General features: G+C 34.1%; 1 protein-coding gene across 5 annotated transcripts in view; it reads right to left on the bottom strand.

Moving 5' to 3' along the window:
- Nucleotides 1–870: 870 nt before the first annotated feature.
- The window catches only part of KIF3A (kinesin family member 3A), a 48713-nt gene continuing 30170 nt past the window's right edge, over nt 871–19413 (bottom strand). For 2 of the 5 annotated variants that reach the window (XM_058736713.1, XM_058736743.1), the window contains exons 9-19: nt 17771–17869; nt 15976–16047; nt 13863–13871; nt 10405–10561; nt 9829–10009; nt 9096–9206; nt 8156–8281; nt 6958–7011; nt 6532–6600; nt 5831–5955; nt 871–4167 (exon numbers count right to left, since the gene is read on the bottom strand). In XM_058736713.1, the coding sequence (XP_058592696.1) occupies nt 4119–4167; nt 5831–5955; nt 6532–6600; nt 6958–7011; nt 8156–8281; nt 9096–9206; nt 9829–10009; nt 10405–10561; nt 13863–13871; nt 15976–16047; nt 17771–17869 (1052 nt within the window). In that variant the 3' untranslated portion in view covers nt 871–4118. The remainder of the gene's footprint in view (nt 4168–5830; nt 5956–6531; nt 6601–6957; nt 7012–8155; nt 8282–9095; nt 9207–9828; nt 10010–10404; nt 10562–13862; nt 13872–15975; nt 16048–17770; nt 17870–19413) is intronic. The other 3 variants (XM_058736717.1, XM_058736725.1, XM_058736734.1) reach the window with 3 other exon arrangements.

The raw sequence follows: 19413 nt of genomic DNA, 5'->3' as shown, positions 1-19413 counted from the left end.
CAGGTTTCTGTTTCAGGATGATTTCTGTTTAAAGGGTCACAACATTAAAAGCTTTGGGTGTGGGGGCGCCTAGGTGGCTCAGTCGGTTAAGCACCCAAGTTTGGCTCAGGTCACGATCTCACAGTTTGTGGGTTCAACCCCCGCATTGGGCTCTCTCTGTGCTGACAGCTCAGAGCCTGGAGCCTGCTTCAGATTCTGTGTCTCCTTCTCTCTCTGCTCTCCCCCCACCATACCCCCCAGCTCGTGCTCTCTCTCTTAAAAATAAACACACATTTGGGACATGTGGGTGGCTCAGTTGGTTAAGTGTCCAACTTTGGCTCAGGTCATGATCTCACAGTTTGTGGGTTTGAGCCCCATGTCAGGCTCTGTGCTGACAGCTCAGAGCCTGGACACTGCTTAGGATTCTGTGTCTCCCTCTCTCTCTGCCTCTACCCTGCTCACACTCTGTCTCTCTCTTCCAAAAATAAATAAACATTGAAAAAAATTTTTTAAATAAACACTAAAAATTTGTAAATAAATAAATACACATTTAAAAAATTAATAACAAAAAGTTTTGGGTGTGAAAGGTGCTTGGGTGGCTCAGTCAGTTAAGCTTCTGACTAGTGATTTCGGCTCAGATCATGATCTCACGATAGAGCCCCACATTGGGCTCTGATGACAGCACAGAGCCTGCTTGGGATTCTCTCTCTCTCTCTCTCTCTCTCTCTCTGCCCCTGCCCCACTCACGCAAATCTTTGTCTCCAAATAAACAAACGAAAAAATTGGGGTGTGAAATGACACAGGCCTCTCTAAACCATATAAAATTGAGATGCCAAGCATAAAGACCCACAAAGAGAGTTCAGGGGAAAAAGCAGACCACCACTATCAGTGTTAGGTAAAGATTTTTATTTCTAACTTAACCATGCTGCATGTATACATACAATATCAATATATACAACTTGAACAAATACAATTTATACATAAAATACAATGAAAGTGTGGCTTTTGAAATTAATGCAACAAACTCATTGGAAGATTTGCAATTTTGGCCAGTATACAGTATTGTAGTAATGCTACTGAAGTTATTAATGATTTAAAATTAATCAAACTACAGTATAAGTTCAAAGGCACTAGGAAGATCTAGGTTTTCTTCTAGCATTTTAAAAACAAAAAATAACTAAAAAGGAAAACAAATGTATACATTAAGAAATTGGGCAGACACTGGCATGCTTAAATGTAAACTCTACCCATTCCTTAATTCACAGCCCTGTAAGAAAGAGAGGGACCTCCCTTTATAGAAGAGTTAAGGGGAAAGATATTTTTAGAAGACTAAAAATGATAGCTACAACCCAAAAACCATAATCATAATTTTAAAAATATGTTACAGATCAAGTAGAATCACCTCCCTCCCCCAAAATAATCTTAAATTTCTTGCTGCAAAAAAAGGTCCCCTTTTCCCAGAAAGATGAGATACCTTGTCAAATGGATTCTACTTGCCAGATAAAAACACAGATGCAGGCCACCCCCATATACCTTGATTAATCTTGTATTTTACAAGAATCTAAACAAAAAGGGGGTGTACTATTATATTTTAATATCCTAATTATAAGTATATATAATTGAGGTTTTAAAACAGGGTTTATTAAAGAATGTATCACAAACAATTAACATTCTACCAAGGCTCCTTTTAATAAATAAATATTACTTTTTTTAAATTAAAGAGAAAATACCCTTTCAATAACCTATTTATATGAGACACTCATCTTAAAATTGTCCATTTCAAATAATGAGCAAGTATCTTCATCCATATCCTTTCATGAAATTAACACTGAAGTTAAAAATATTTCATTTTATGGACAAAGACACAGTACATGTGAAGAAACCACAGAATTGCTATGATCAGAGCTAAATGAACAGCTCTAAAGTCAGTATCCCATGTTTTCATATGGATATTCAAGCCTGGCTCGAATATCTTATTTTGGTATTTCATAAAATGAATATCTAAGGTACATCTGGTATAATCAATTTCTGATGTAAATGTTAAAAAAAAAAAAAACTGCTCACATGGCCTGTTTTGTAAATTGCTCAATGTTTTGACTTTTTACAGATTTTTGCTATTGTAGCAGAAGTGGAATAGAAAAATAAATCTAACACACTGGCTTAAATTTTCTGTTTTAAAGCTTAATGCACAAGTTGTTCCTTCCCCACAGCAAAGGGAATATAGTGAACGATACTGTAATAGCCTGTAATAGCATCTTATGGTGAAAGATGGGAGCTACACTTGCCATGAGCACAGTGTAACTCAGCAGCGGAATCACTATTTTGCACACCTGAAACTAATGTAACACTGTGTGTCAACTCTACTCAAAAACAATAAAAAATAAAGTTATTCCTTTCCTATTCACTGGATGGTTAAAGGCTAGAAGTGTGGATTTTTAGAAAGAAGTATGCATCTTTTTTATTCTACTGGCAAAATTAAGATTTCTCTGGAGCATTTGCTAACCATTAAATGTGCATCTACAACTGCCAAGACATTCTGCACAGACAAAGCTTTTACAAGACACAAATTCACCTCTAGTCTTCACAGTACCTGAACAATGCCCCACAGAGTGTAAAGTCAAAACTTCTAACTATCTTACACATCACAAGGAAAATGCTGCCAGGTAAATGCAATTCTTATTACCTAGAAAATATTCACCATACACAGGACATCTGGTACACCACCTTTGGAACGAACTTTAAACTTAGAGACGCATTTTTACCACCACCTCACAATCATGCCACCTACACTCACCCCCAGTCTATAGGCAGCTTGGTAACTACAAACCAGTATTTAACCAAACTTACTAAAATACTGTTCACTTAATAAATACTAATTTATGAAGTCTCAAACTTGCAACCAATGGACTTTAGGGCTGATCATATAATTTTAAAATTTATAAAAGATACATTAAGTGGCTTAGGAGTAGCATAACTTATGAAAAAATTAAAATTTTGTAAGCAATCACCATGAGAACAATTCTAACTATTATAACTTATTTTACTATAAAAATGATTTTTTTTTAATTTTTAAAGGAATATGGTACAACTGGGATTTGTCAATAAAAGAAAATTCAGGGAAGAATGTTTTCTTTTTATAAAATATAAATAAAAGCAAAACAAATGTTTTAAAGTCTAAGAATTAAAAGATACACATATTTCTTGCTTTGATTGCATTTTGTGGAAAATGGAGACCTTTCTCAATTGGGAGATACAGAGCAATTCCTATCACAATTTAGAACTGAGATGCAGAAAAGCATCCATTAGTCACACTTCAAAGTGAATTTTAGAAAATATACATATATGGGCAAAGATTAGTGACCAGTATTTAGCTTCTTAATTTTCTGCAACTGTGACTTTTATATCTATGTACAAACTCAATGCTTCGAGAGAACATGAAACCAGAACCAAAAAAGTGTATTTCACTTGAAGTCCAAGTGGCAGAAAAAGGTCAAGAGAGGTCCTAAAGAAACGTGTTTCCAACTTTTGCATTTTAAACATGTATACTTCTAAAGTTTGGCTGCTGAATTATAAAATTTTCCAAAGATCAATAACATAAGTTGTCTCATACTTAAAATGCAATGAATGTTAGTAAAAAAATTAGAACATTTTTAAATAGGCCAGGTGGGTGTTAAGATCAAATAATTTCTTAGATATGCAGCCCATACATTCACATATGACAGCACAACATAGAATGATGAGATCTGCTACTTTCTGTGTGCAAAACAGGACATATATATTTTTTTCTATTTTGCCTATCCAGTTACCTAATTATACAGTAGTTGAATAAATCACTAGCAGATTTATGTATACATTAAACTGCAACTCTCTCAGTATAGTAAGCTGCTCCCCCAAGTTCCCTGCACCGTATAAACTAGAGTGTAATATGACAATTTGAACAATTACCAGTTGTACAATTTTAATATGACATTAATATATATACTAAGACTTATTAGGCAAAATATTAGTTCCAGTCTTACTCCATGATTTACAGCTTCCATAATCTGAAATTACACAACAGTCTTCAGTGTTTTAATTAAAGATTTTGTCTAGGCATGAGAATATCATTAATTTTTATTGTGACTTTAACTCTGTAATGTTTACTGAAGTAAAGAGTCAATCACAGTTTCAGGCTTTGCAGAACGCTTTCTGTTTGGAGAAGAGAAAAAGAAAATATGAATGCTTTCCTAAAAGACTGAATGCGAACACTTTACATTATGTAGCAGGTATGGCCACAGGGTGGCCATAAGGTCTAGAAACAAGCCAAGGTTTGCCACGTTTGACATGTTAAGAGATCAATGCCCACCTTTTTAGGCCAGAGGAAGGTCACCTGAAGTAGGTGCAAGAGCCTGACACTTTACCCTACCAACCAGAATGTAAGGGATTGAGTCAATGAAAACTTCTAAAATAGGACTAGACAGGCCAGGGCCAAGTGGGCTGTATGTTTGCCAGGCCTGAGCCCCTGGATTATCTGTTCTGGGGCATGCTGAAGGTACAGGTTCATTCAGTGAAAAAAAGAGACACAAATCCTCTGAAGCAACACCTGCAGAAGCATGTGCAGGGACCGATGGAAATACTACATTAATGTACGGTGTTCAATGGAATTTTGCTTAGCGCACTGAACTATGCATTTCTAATTTACAGGAACATCACATTGGACCTTATCAGGTAATGTGATACATTATCAACAAACCATTTATTGTGTATGTTTACATTCAGGGGCATCTACTGTTTTTATAATACAGAAGGCTAATTCTGGTACACAGAGAATGATAGGTTTGGCTCATCCAATGTTGGCTCAAATGAATTTTTTTTACGTTAAACCATTTATCATCACTCTTGTGTTGTAATTTTTCTTATTGACTGCAGAGGTAAGAGAAAAATATCTCTATTAAAAATGGAAAAACGAAAGATCCAGCAGGATTTGTGTTTGACTTCTTCATTCACTAATATTACATACATGGCTTCTGTTGACATGTGAAAAGTTTTTAACAAGTGGCACTTGAATGCCAAGAAATGTAAAAATTTGTACATCTTTACAATGGTACTGACCTTCAGTCACATATACCAAATTTATAGATGTTAGGTTATGTCTATGATGTTACGTAACATAAAATATTAAAACCTTACAACTTCATCTGACTTTTAGCTCAAAAGTCTACATACTCAAAGTAGGGGGGAAAATAAGATTAATATTTCCTATCATTTCAGGAGCTCCAAGTGTTAAAATCAGTTTAAATAAGCTGAACAGTACTTACGTAGGGAAGGGAGAGAAGAAACACGCCCCAGCCCTGATCTCATGTTATGATACATATAGACTACTCAACAGTCAAAACCAGCACTCAAAGGAAAGGGAAAAATGGTCAGAAAAGCTTTCTTTAACTAGCAAGGTTAAAGGTTAAAGGTTCTTGGAGCAATGTTTATAACAGAAAAGCAAGCCAGCAAATATAAGAGCTTGGAGTTGAACCAGGCAAATTCATTAGCATCTCACTAGAAGAATTACTGTAAGAAATTAAGGGATTAAGATAGATAAGAGATGACTTCTAATACATTTGGATAGAACAAAGTATATTAGAAATAAACTCCAGTACTCAGGAAGGCTAAAGAAGTTGGAAGCCTTAATTTAATTCTTTAGTTTTTACTTACTCAAATCATTACTACCTAAGGACTCTGATATTTATTTAAATACAACTAAAATGCAGCTTTTTAATACAGCTAAAATATTTATTATGTTAACTAAATTTCCTCTAAATGTACCTACATAGGATATCTCAGTGCCTTTATCTCACAGGACTGAAAGAGAAGTCTTTACCTTCGCCCCGTCTTTGGCCTTGCTTTCCCCTTTGACGTCCGTGGCCTCTCTAACTTCATCAGGGACTGCCGGAGGCTCTCCTCAGTATAGGCAAGATACACGTGGGAAAGGTCCACTTCAAAGGGCTAAGTAAAGGGAGCAAACACAAGACACTCTTTATAGGAAGGATTTAAACCAGATGTGGGGAGAAGATTAAAAATACTGAATATACTCCTAGAGAAAAACTGCAGAAGACCAAATAAATGTCTAAGGGTATCTTTTTCTAATGCCACTCGTGTCAAACGTATTCACCACGGGCGGTAAGTAAGGAGCCCTGACACCCTACCAATATCTTCAGAGGAAAGGAAAACCATTATTGTTTTCCCTATAGCTGCTACTTCCTCTTGCTGACCGAGGTCCAGGACCAGCTCTGAGAAGGAGACAGACCCACTCTGGTCTCTAACTATCCCCCCGCCATGGCCTGGAGAGGTGAAGAGGCTCTGAAGAAGCCACCATGCCACCTGTGTGGTGCAAAGGGAAAGCCTACCTTCATGACTGAGGGGAGCAGAAACGTCCTCTACCCCCCTCCCAGGGCTTCTCTTCCCAAAAGATAGGCCTATTTTTCAGCTGAGCTGATTAATTTAAATCATATTGATAACACAGATGAGTGACCCACATCCTATAAAGAAACTGCAGTTACAACAACAAAAAAGCACTCTTACATCTTTCTCTTTTTTATCAGGAGCTGGAGTCTGCTTCCTCATGTTATTTCCTGTATAGGCAACACATTTCTCAAAAAAGGAAAAAAAGGGGAGGGAGGAAAATTATCTTAATTAGCAATTAATACTGAGAATAAAGCAAATTACTATGAGGTATACTGATGTTACAATCGTAAAACGTAATTTGAATACTGGAAAAGAAAGGAATCTAGAACTCCGACAGTCCTATGCAGCCCCAAACGACACCACTTCCCCTGAATAGTCTGTGTGTTATAACACGGTTAATGAGAAAAATATCTTATCCACTCTAGTGGACTCTCATCTGATTCATTCCCCGGACCATCTTAGTCTCCTCAGAGCCCGCACAGTCCCCAGGCCACAAGATACACTCCGTTAAGTACTTCATGAGAGGATGAAGGTAATACTCACCAGCTGCCATTCTCCTATGTCTTCATTCCAGTGGACGTAGTTTTCAATCATTTCCTTTTAAGAGTCAAAGATGGTCTACTTTTAATATTTAATAACATTTGAAATACTGAAAATGCTCTCAAAACTAAAATTTTAACATATTAAAAAAAGTTGCCTCAAAACATATACTGCATTATAACTTTCTGATAAATTTAAAAATACATACTTTGAAGGAATATATATAAATGCAATTAAACCATATAAAAATAAAAAGCAATAAAATGAAGAACATGGGATTCAGGATGATGGCGACCACGAGTTGGAAGAGGCAACGGGATGGCAGAGGGGAGAGGGAAACCGTTTGGTTAGAAATAGGTTAGTCCTGGTAGCAGCTTTTGTTATGCATGACAAGGTCACTACAAAATAAATAACAAAAAAAGGCCAAACAAACACAACTAACCAACTAAATAAAAGCAGGTCACCCAAGGACCAGTAAGGAGAATGTACCATGAAACAAACCTCAACCTGAGGTCCAAAGGAAAAAAATATTAAGGCTTATTTTCAGAAAAAGTTCTTTGAGCTATAAAGAGACTCGAAATAAATTTTTGAAACATTAGTACGTTAAGGTACACTAAAATGTACCAGAAAAGTGGCAATTTGGGGTACAGAGAGGCTGACATTTTAAAATTATACTAGAATTAAAACTCAACATCCACCTGGAGATGGATGGCAGTGATGAGTGCAAAACACCATAAACATACTTAATGTCACCAAACTATATTCCTAAAAATAGTCTAAAAAGGTAAATTTCATGTTATGTGTATTTTACTATGATACACACACATGCACACACACACACACACACACACATGCACATACACACAATTAGTATGCATAAGCAGGGAGAAAAATTAGCAAAGGAGTTTCATTTATTCTATTTATAGGATCAAGTATATTGAATGAATAAACAGGAATGCAATTACCTAAATCTGGGTTCCTCCAAAGGGCTGAGAAATTCTTAGATACTTACATACTCAGAGAATTATGTATTGAGAAAAGATAACAGTTGAAGTGAAATGTGATGGCATTAGTTCAAGTAAATTTTACTGTCAACAACTGAAATGTAAATACGTACCATCAATTAAATTAAAAATTATATTCCCATTTCTTCACCCCAGCCAAGTGATGTAACATCTAGGTCAGAGAACTTCCCTCTTACCTGATAATCTTGAGGTATAAAGTTATCAATAATAAGCATCTGAAGTCGAAGCTCCCGGCTAAGTTGTCGAATATTCTCCAGGAGGCCTTCAATTTCCCTCTGATGTTCCTGTTGGAGATCAGCCATCTACCAGAAGAATCAATAAAAATATGAAGGGCAAACAAGATTTTAAATACAGAACAGTTTTATCTGATTTAAGCACTGGCTTAAGAAACCTTGTAAAACTTACTCAGTTTTTTCACAAAAACAATGCACAAAATGATACTACCCCTTCACTATTTCCACATTATTTTTTTTCTTTTTTAATGTTTTTTTTTTTTTTTTTTTTTAATTTTTGGGACAGAGAGAGACAGAGCATGAACGGGGGAGGGGCAGAGAGAGAGGGAGACACAGAATCGGAAACAGGCTCCAGGCTCCGAGCCATCGGCCCAGAGCCTGACGCGGGGCTCGAACTCACGGACCGCGAGATCGTGACCTGGCTGAAGTCGGACGCTTAACCGACTGCGCCACCCAGGCGCCCCAATGTTTGTTTATTTTTAAGAGAGAGAGAAAGAAAGACAGAGTAGAGTGTGAGTGCAGGAGGGGCAGAGAGAGCGAAGGAGACACAGAATCTGAAGCAGGCTCCAGGCTCTGAGCTGTCAGCACAGAGCCCGACGCAGGGCTCAAGCTAGGTTAACAGCGAGATCATGACCTGAGCCAAAGTCCGATACTTATTAACCAAATGAGTCACCCAGGTATCCCTATTTTCACATTATTAAGGTTGGAAATACACAATATAGCTTAACAGCTAAAATGTGAAATTGCACACAAAGGAGAAAATGTTATTTCTTTAAAACTGTAAGCATACACTATACCTCTTTAGGATTTTTAATCATACTCAAACAACTTTTTTTTTTTTTAATTCAGAGCTACATTTGTAGGTAATCTCTAGGAAACCAACCTCTGATTTGGCAGCCATCAGCATAGTCCACACTTTCTTTAATTTCTTGGTTTTTCCCTGTGCTTCCTCTTGCAAGCTGGTGTATTTTTCTTCAATATCCAAGCGTTCTTGCTATGACAAAAATTGATAAACTTCAGCCAGAATCATTTATTCGTTAAGTCACAAATTTCATTATTTAACAAATGATAAAAATGTTTAGCAACTAAAAAAACAAAAAAAATGTTTAGCAACTATTATCTTTCAAAGCAATTCACAGATCTGCTTTAAAATTTTATTAAGATTATAGATATAAGACAAATACCACATGATTTCACTTATATGTGTAATCTAAAAAACAAAACAAATGAACAAAGAGATAAACAAAAAGCAGAAACAGACCTATCACTACAGAGAACAACTGCTGGTTGGGTTTCAGGGGGAGAGAGGCAAAATGGATGAAGCAGGGAGTGGGAGGTACAGGCCTTCAGTTATGGAATAAGTCACAGAGATGAAAGGTGCTGCACAGGGAATATAGTCAGAGTACCATAACAGGGATTATATGTTAACAAATGGCAGCAACATTTGCCAGGAGTACAGATTAACATATAGAAAAACTGAATCACTATGTTGTACATCCGAAACTAGTATAACATTGTGTGTCTACTATACTTAAAGATTATGGATATAGAGCTTTTCACTAGAAGAGTTAAATACCCAAGGCTAAGTGTCAACCAGAAACAAAAAGTCACATTACCTCTTTTTCCTCAAGTTCTCTGCGAAGTTGCTCTGCTCTTTTCCTCCGTTCTTCCAGCTCCATGTTAGATTCTTCAAGAAGTTTCTCTTGTTCTTCAGCTTTTGCCAACAAATCAACACCACCAACAATTACCTTCTTCTCCAGAGCAGATAATTTCTCTAGCAAAGATTGATGTTCTTGTCTGTTGATTAAAAAGGAAAATAGTTAATATCCATCGATTATCTTCTATTCTATCAATATCATTTCCCAAAATTTCCCAGGTATTTGGATGCAAAATTTAAAAATAGGGATATAATTATGTAACACCTCTATCAAATTATATCACAGTGTAGTATTAATTAACTTATGATTTAATCTGTAACACCCAACTTCACTGAATATTGTTCCTCCTACACAGAGATGAAATAACAAAAACAGATGTAATTTCTGGAAATACAACAAAACCTTCGATCCCAAAAAGCTATTCTGGAGACAAAAATCAAGCTTTTAATTACTATTTAATTTTCTTGCTTATACATGCTATGAAAAATACAAGATTTTTAAATCACGAATCTATCTCAATTCAGTAATACTCACTGAGCCTTAAGTAGATCTTTTTCCCGTTTCTCTAATTCAGCTCTAGCCTTGTTTCTTTCTTCTTCTTCCATGTCAAGCTTTGTTTCAAGTGCTTTTCTCTCCTCATCAATTTTTGCTTGCATTTCAACCATCTTATCTGGGGACACTTTCTTTTTACCTATACGAGTCATTTATTTGCAACAATCACTTTAGGGCCAATTTTTCAGGCTTGTATAAATTCTCTTCAATTACAAAAGATACCTTCCTCAATAATACAAAATCAAATACAATTTTGAGCAAATCAAATAATATATTTTATTTCTATTTAATATGTTCCTAGAATAACTTTTTAACTAATTGCTAAACAAACTGCTGTGTAATTATGCGATGATAACTAAAAACAAAAGTATGTGAAAGAGAAGCAAAAGAGGTAAGTAGGAAAAAAAAAAAAAAAAGAGAAAGATTAACAGGAAGGCCTAATAAATAAAAAAACCAAAGACCTATGTGTCCTCAAATACGCAGTATGTTCAAAAAAGCAGTATGATTATTTACTTTTTTCTGATAACGAGGTACAAAATAAAGTGGCTTCCAAAAATACCCCCCCAGAGTTTATTAAAATAAATGAATAAATAAAAGGCACATATAGTCATAAAATGCACAGATGAAAGTATCAGGCAAAATTTATAGCAAGAAGTTTCTAACATGTATCTTCAGAATTTTTGTAAAATTTATGTTTAATAAAATTACTTGAAAGTATTTCATTTCATATTATACCTTTATTAAACGAAAATTCTATACTAATTATTTAATGGTTACATTACAATTAACCAGGCATTTTACAGTTGTTGAGCTACCATGATCTATCATCGTGTCTTAAATGAGCAATTAAAATAGCTCATTATTATGTCAAACTCAGGAGCCTAAATCTCAATAAGCCACTTTAAATATGTCAAGTATCAAATATAAATAGAAATACTATCAAATAATAAAGCTGGAAATGCAGTTTCCAGTTGATTATTTTGACTATAATGCCAACTAGAATGTTTCACATATATATAACAGGTATCCAATGTAAGTTTATTGAATGAATTTCAAAATCATGAAACTAAAATGAGAAATCAAAAAGAGCAAATAAAAAACCAGGTTATCAAACTGGTTATGAAACTGAATCAAATAAATTCATTTCTGGTAATACAATTTCTTTGAAACATACTTTCCTTTAGAAAAACGATCAAACTTTTCGTAGAACTGGTGTGTGGCTCTCCTGAAAGCTTTCTGTCATTCTTAACTTCCTTCCCAAAGGACCACAGAAGAGTGTAAACCAGAAGAGTTTATAAATTGTTAATGTCTCCACCCAAAAGCTAACCCCTCCTGCTAACAAGGAAAGAGAACTGAAAGATAATGATGATGCAGATATTTATCTGAATATACGTTTTCAGGAAACATGAGATGAAGAATCATTCAGAGACTTTAAATCTTTAGGATAAAATTATATTAAAAACCCAAGGGTTTAAAATATATTACCCTCCATTTCTATAGAAATAAAAGTCCAAAGCAAACTTAAGCCACAAAACAAGTAAGTTAAATAAAAGAGTAAATAAAAGCACTGATCCAAATTCATGCTTTGGTGTGGTGTGATTCATTGCATTCCAAAAGTCAGGATGTAGACCTGAGTATGTTGGCTTCTTTGGCACAGCCACCTGTATTGAATATTCTGAATTATGGTGTTAAAAAAATGATTTCAAAAAGCAATCTAATTCCTACTCCCAGTGAACTCCTAGACAGGAGTAATCAGCAGTACTATTTCTTAGAAATTTGAGAGGGAAAAGCTGAAGTTCAGGTATAAAGGAATTGCATACAGAGGGTGCCTGGCTCAGTGGGTAACACATACAACTCTTGATCTTGGGGTTATGAGTTCAAGCCCCACATCGGGTGTAGAGATTAAAAATAAAATCTTTAAAAAAATAAAACAAGGGCATGCATTAAAAAATTGTAACTTACTTTCCACCTCAGCATTACAAATATTTAAAGAAAAAATGGCCAGTATGTTAAGACAAAAAACAAAACAAAAAAACCTCTCTGTAAAGATGTGGATATTAACAGTATAGTGGAAATAATCTGATAAACATAGGCACATTAATTTTTAGGCTTCAGGGTTCTAGTTGTTTGGTTAACACTTAAAAATATCTAGTTTTCAACCCCATTATGAGGCAGTAAAAAAGACATTATATATAGAAATACAAAAGCACAACCTGTTGATGAATTACTAGCAGGCCTGAATTGCATTAGTTATTCAAAACCATTCAGGTAGGATTTTCAAACTGATGCTTTAGCAGCAAAAATCTTACTGTGCTCTTACAATATTCTCATAAAGATGGCCATGCATACAGAGTTCGGTTCAGTTTCAAAAGTCTAATATTTAAGTTAAATAATATTCTAGCCAGTATTATTCAGATAAATCATTGTATTTCTCTGCAAATAATATTTCAGGCTAAATGTGAATATGTTCCAACTCTCCTAACCAGTCACTTAAAATTGTGACATCACTAAAAGTCACTCTTATGTTGATTTTTTTTTTTTAAGAATTTAAAAAAATCTTAACTAAACCAACCAAAAACCCTTCTTCTAATACTGCATGATAGATTTCAGCACAAAATTTCAGGTAAATACATCTTAAAAGTTGGTCATGTCATATAGTATATAATTAAGCCAAAAAGGAATAATAGTATTTTTAATTGCCCTTTGCCATGCATTCCAACCAAAATTGCCAAGATGAAATTAAAGGGAAGAATTTCAGGAAGAGTTAACTGAATTAATTTCATTCTCATTACATGAGCATTGTTGGGCGTAAGTACCCAGGTGTGTGATTCCTTTTTTTATTTAAGAAAAAAAAACTTTAAGTTTTTTTTTTTTTTTTGGTTCCTTGCTTTAAAAAAATTCTTGAATATGAAAATCATTTATATTTGCATTACTGAAATTTGGCCTAACGGGTCCTTAAAAATTTAGGAAAAAATATTCTGTCATCTGGTTCTGGTGTTATATTGACTTTTGTCTATTGTGTTGATGAGGTCTAGAGAATCCAGTGTGTGTGAATGTCAATCTAACACTTGTCAACTGTTCCTCTAAAAAGATCATTTGGAAACAAGACTGTTGCTAATATCTTCCTGAATAAAAATGGAGGTAATTTTTTTTTAATTTAGGAAAAAGTAAGTTTTTTAAAAAAAACTAAAAGTTGAAAACTAAAGTTGATTTTTTAAAATAAAAATTGAAACATTTTTTTTAATTTAGGAAAAAGTGAGGTTTTTTAAAAAAACTAAAGGTTGAAAACTAAAGTCAAAAGATTTTTTTTAATACAAAAGACAGATACTTACCGTGTAAAAAAATAGTATTAAATTTTAAAAATGTAATGTAATTAAATAACAAAATTCTTTATAGTTTAAATAATTATACCATGTGGAGTGCAAATCAATCACACCAACCTGCTTGATCTTTCAGTAAGAAGTAGTAAGCAAATCGTAGACAGGAAGCATATGCACAGAGATGAAGAAGAAAAAAAGAAAAACATTATTTCCTTTGTAAAACAAAGAAAAATGTAATAATAGCATTTACTTACAGTATAAATACAGAAATAAATCAAATCATCAACACTGAAAGAGAGGAGCTTTACGTAAAAAGAAAGGATATTCAACACAATCAGAGATGTAATTTAAGCAAATAAGATTAAGATTACACTTCAAATCAATCTCAAGAGCTCACACAATGACTCCCACACTCCTGAAAATATAAGAGTTCAGCACCATGTGGTCACACCAACGATACACATGGAATTGGGAACCTGCTAAGATCTAGGAAGTAGTCTGTAAGGACAAAACAAAAAACGATGCCAAATTTAAAAAATTAGTTGAAAGTAGCAAAATTTGCATTGTCTGTTTATAAAATTTCCCAATTCAATGTTCTAATATAAAGATCCAATACAGGTGTGCCTCCCTTTAAGAAAATCCAACACAAAAACCTCAATCAACTAAAGAGATGAATTGGATTATAGTAATTTGTAGTGATAACTTGATTAACAAAAGGATTTAACGAAGAAATGTTAAGGACAGCAAGTTCTCCAAATGGATGTGATTCTCCAATTTGGTTTATAAGCAAATTTTTCAGAAAAAAAAAAAAACCAAAACACATTAATTGCATAAAGTGAAGTACACCTGTATAATAACAAACTTGCATTCAATCTATTAGTAGATTGTTAAAGGCAATTATGATTTCATAGAAGTAAATGATCAATTGATGATTCAAGCAAAAAGCACCTTAAAAAAGGCCATTCATATTCTTAAAAGGAAAGGTACATACAAGTTACACACAGCAACCACATGCTGGGAAAACCATTTTTCCAATGCACCAACACACCCACATCACAACAAAAAACGTTGTATGCTAGGTACACAAGTAGTAACTAAAACTGCATGAACTGAACAAAGTACAACTCATTTCATATAACTACTCTTTAAAGATTAAGGTAAATTTTAAAAAAGAAAATTAAATTATAATGTTCCACTCAGATATTTTCTCAGACCTGACAGTTTATAATAAGAAATAATACCTCTATATGGTTTCTAAAGCAATTTCTCGTATTTTATAAATTATCCTATGAAATTAATTGTTTTGCTAAAATGTAAGAGTTGTCAAGAGAGAAAACAATTCTTAATATTCTTGGAATTCTTCCTCTAGAAAGCTAAATGTGTAAGAACAACCAAAGGTTTTTGTTATTAGTTTTGGAAAGGTGAGTACACAGATAATGCTTTAAAAGGCAGTAAGCTGCAATCTAGTACAAGAAAACATCAATTCCCCTTTCTTCTAAAAATATAAATAAAATTAACAATACTTTTCAACTTAATGAAATTAAGGTTTAAGAAAAAGCCTTTACGACTGAAATAAGTCTAGACAGATCCTGCAGAAACAATTTCTTGTGGATCTGAAGTCTCTACTCATACCTTAGAACATTTCTTAAAATCAATCAGGTAGTTTAGAAATAGAGAAAAGTGGCCATTTGAAATACTACCCAATGTATCTTTACTTGCTTCAAACTTTACAGTTTATTTGGGAGCTTTCCATCTTAAGCTACCCCTAAGAATAGGACACCAAAGCAGAAGATCTTTACAACCGTAAATAAAACATGTTATAATGGGCACTGGTGCATTGCCAAATATAATTTGTACTTTTAGAAATTCAGGATTTGTTACTGCATGTCCCTGATACTGACTAGGATTAGAAATTTATGATGAAACCTAAAAAGGAACCTCTTAAGAATTATTCTTTTATACAGCTTACTAGCTCTCTTTACATTATCTCAATTGCAAAAGCATGAATCTCTCTTCCATTGTCTCAAACATAAACTTAAGCACATGTTTTAACAATTATGGATAATTGGAAGCAATGAAGAAGGGGAGAAATCATCACATGCTTTGTTCTACTGAGAAGTCCAACACGTATTCTTTAAATAATGATAGGGAGCAGTGCAGCATTTCTCAAATGAAGCCCACGGGTTATGGAAAAGCCAAAGCTCTGTGACGGAATTTAAGAGCTACCACTCACTAGGCAAGGACTTATCCAGAGGTTTCTCTATGACAGAACATGTGGAGTCTGAACTACTGCTGCTGCTACTGCCTGGAAGACAAAGAAATGAACCCAACGGGAACCAAAGAAAGAGGAAACAAGAAAATGAACACATACACAGAGGAAAATTCAGTTCCAGAAACAGAATTTTAAAGAACAATCAAGCTTTGTATTAAAGAACAAAACTTATTTCCCCTTAAAACCAGTCCTGGTATATTATCCAATATTCTCTAATTACAAAGTCAGAGAGGGCAATTAGAAACTGTATTCCTTTAAGCATGTACTATGGGCAAATCCCAATATCTACTTAAAACAGCAGCAATTCAGAGGTTGGAATGACATGAATAAAAAAGTAAGTCAGTTGGTGACATTTAAGTCTCTTTAAACTATTTAGTTGATAAGTTACAGGAAGTGAGTTTTAAAACTCCAAATTTAAAGTTATGCACAATTAAAACTATAGAAATGATAAATTACCCTTCATTATAGACAGCTTGCTTTGTCTGCAATTTCACTCCTTCTCCACCGAAACATCAAGCAATTGGATGTAATTATGTATGTTTAAGGTTTCATGACAAAACTGTGAAAGGCTCACTGAAAAATTTAAAATTTGTAAGCCTATCTTACAAGGTAATAAACTATCTTACTATTAAATATTTTAACATATTAAGCAATGGCATTTTTTTCTACTTAAAATTTTATTTTTAACAGATCTATTATCTGCTTTAGCTATGACAAGTCTGAAAAAAATAGGTATGAACACAAAACCATTTATGTAAATCAGGGGTGGGCAAACATATTCTGTTAACGGACAGATAATAAATGCCTTAGGCATTTATTCTGGGCTATCCAGAATCATGTGAAAGCAGCCATACACCATATGTAAACAAATGAGCATGGCTGTTTAAATAAAATTTTATTTACAAAAACAGGTGGCAGGGCAGATTTGGCCAGTAGACTTATTATTGACCAACTCTTGCTCTAAATCATGTTCTTCCTGTCTTTTTAAGTTATAGGACCTTTCATTTTAAAATTGGGGACTTCTGGTTTTATCTTCAACAAGATCATTTTAATAAGACAAGCAAAATATGCACCAGCTTGAAAACAATGATCCACACATTAATGATCCACATTAATGGAAGAGAGTTCTGAAATAAACAAACACTCAGAGCACAAAGGCTTGAAAAGCGGGCCATTATAATGTCTCTCTCTTTCACCTGTTACTTTTATCTTTATCACAATAAACACAACCTTACTTCACCCTTGGCAACAAACGCCCCATAAAAGAGTAAGAATGAAAATGCATTTTACAAAGTATTGAAACATAAAATCCTCATACAAAGTTATTTAAAAAATTCAGTGACTTCTAAAGCCTACCCATGCTTGAGAAAAACTCCACATTATCCTGACTTCCTAAAACAAAACAAAACAAAACAAAACAAAAAATTTAGGTTCCTAACAAAGATCAAAGTTCCCACATAAAATTAAAACCCTGAATGAAATCTTAACATGGTATAACCACTATCACAGATTTTTACATTTCTAAATTGTAAAAAGACAGAAGATAAGGTATTCTGATTCAGCTGTAAATATAAGATCAGCACTAGAGAAAAAAAATAAGGCAAAGTTAACCATGTATATGGCATATTTCTTGTTTGAACTGCTACCATAACTAAAAATGGCAAAAGAAAAGGCATGCACTCAACTGCATTAGGAATGTGAAATCATATGTAGGTAGCAATCCCAGTTAATTTCTAGAACATTAAAAAGAACTTACCCCTTCTTTTTTTCCTCTTCTCTCCATCTTCTCCAACCTCACCCTCTTCATCATCCTCTTCCTCTGACCCACTGATATCAGAGCCTGATATTTCTTCCCCTGAACAGAAATGTTACAAAACAATTTATATTCTATACCAGGTAGGTCATGACCTCTATTAATTTTCTTCATTAAGTTTTTTTTTGCCTGAAACAAACCATATTTTAATATTCCTAAACAGTATATCAGATATGCTAACCTCAGGAATAGATAAGATGTACGTAGAGGCTTTAAAGTTCCTAAAGAGAAGTTAAACTGATCTACTTAAAATTTCAAATGATTAGTTTACAAACAGTTCTAAATACACATAAAAACTTCATGTTAAAGTTGTTATTTCAGTTTTTTGAAAAAGAGATCACTTTGGGAGACCATTTTCTCATGGGTTTTCTGTTTAAGATGTTAAATAATTCATTCAACCAGCATATTTTTTTAAGAACCATAAAATTGTCATCTAACATAGTGATTCCACTTTTAGAACTGTATCATAAGAAATGTTTCAAAAGAAGGGGTTATTTGTACAAAGAGTATAATAACTTTTCCTTAAGACTGCATTTTTAAAAAAATTTTTTTTAATGTTTATTTATTTTTGAGAGAGACAGACAGAGACAGAGTGCAAGCAGGGGAGGAGTAGAGAGAGGGAAACACAGAATCTGAAGCAGGCTCCAGGCTGTGAGCATGGAGCCTGATTTGGGGCTCGAACTCACTAACTGTGAGATCATGACCTGAGCCGAAGTCAGACACTTAACTGACTGAGCCACTCAGGTGCCCCAAAACTGGATTTTTTAAGTAATCTGTACACCCAACATGGGCCTCTTAACTCACAACCCTGAGATCGAGAGTCACTCTTCCAAATGAGCCAGCCAGGCACCCCAAGTATGACTTACAATGAAAAACAAAAAATAAAATAAAAGGGAATAATTAAACTAATATTAATTCAAAGCAGTACTATATTACCTCCAAAATAGTTATTTAAAAATAATACCGTCAATGTAAGAAAAGTCTAAAGAAAACAAAGGTAACTTGGGGGGGAAAATATACACTAATCACAAATGATAATATCTGAACAATAGTAAATAATGGATGGGAAGAGATCAGCATATTGGGAGAAAAAATTCATTAAAAACATTTTCTTTAGGCCTAGTGACAATGACACCCTTGTAGCAGTGAGTGCACATAATGTCCAAATCTCGATTTCTAAATACCATTCTCCATTGAGAGGGACCAGGGAGAAAGAGATGGTTTTAAGACCAGAGCAGGGAAAATATAAAATGAGCCTAAAACACATGTGGTGCCAGAAGTAAGTAAGTGCTCAAAACCACAAGCCAAAAAAGTGATGGAAACATGCTCAAAGGATGTAGCAACCAACTACCCTGAAGGGGTGCCTATGGCTAAAGTCCAAGTAATTTGAGCAATAAAACAAATAACGATATTGTTGCATTACACTGCACAACATAGTGCAATGACATAAATAAATAATTGAATAAATAAACCAGTGGGGGATAAGGGACTATTCCCCCTCACAAGAGAATGCCAGACATTAAATATTAGAAGGAATGGTGAGAAGAGAAAGTCACCACTGAGCAAATGCCACAGATTTATTGCTA

This window comes from Neofelis nebulosa, chromosome 1, assembly GCF_028018385.1.
Source record: "Neofelis nebulosa isolate mNeoNeb1 chromosome 1, mNeoNeb1.pri, whole genome shotgun sequence".
Lineage (NCBI taxonomy): Eukaryota > Metazoa > Chordata > Mammalia > Carnivora > Felidae > Neofelis > Neofelis nebulosa.
Note: the sequence above shows the minus strand (reverse complement) of the source record. Positions and strands in the feature narration are given on the sequence as shown.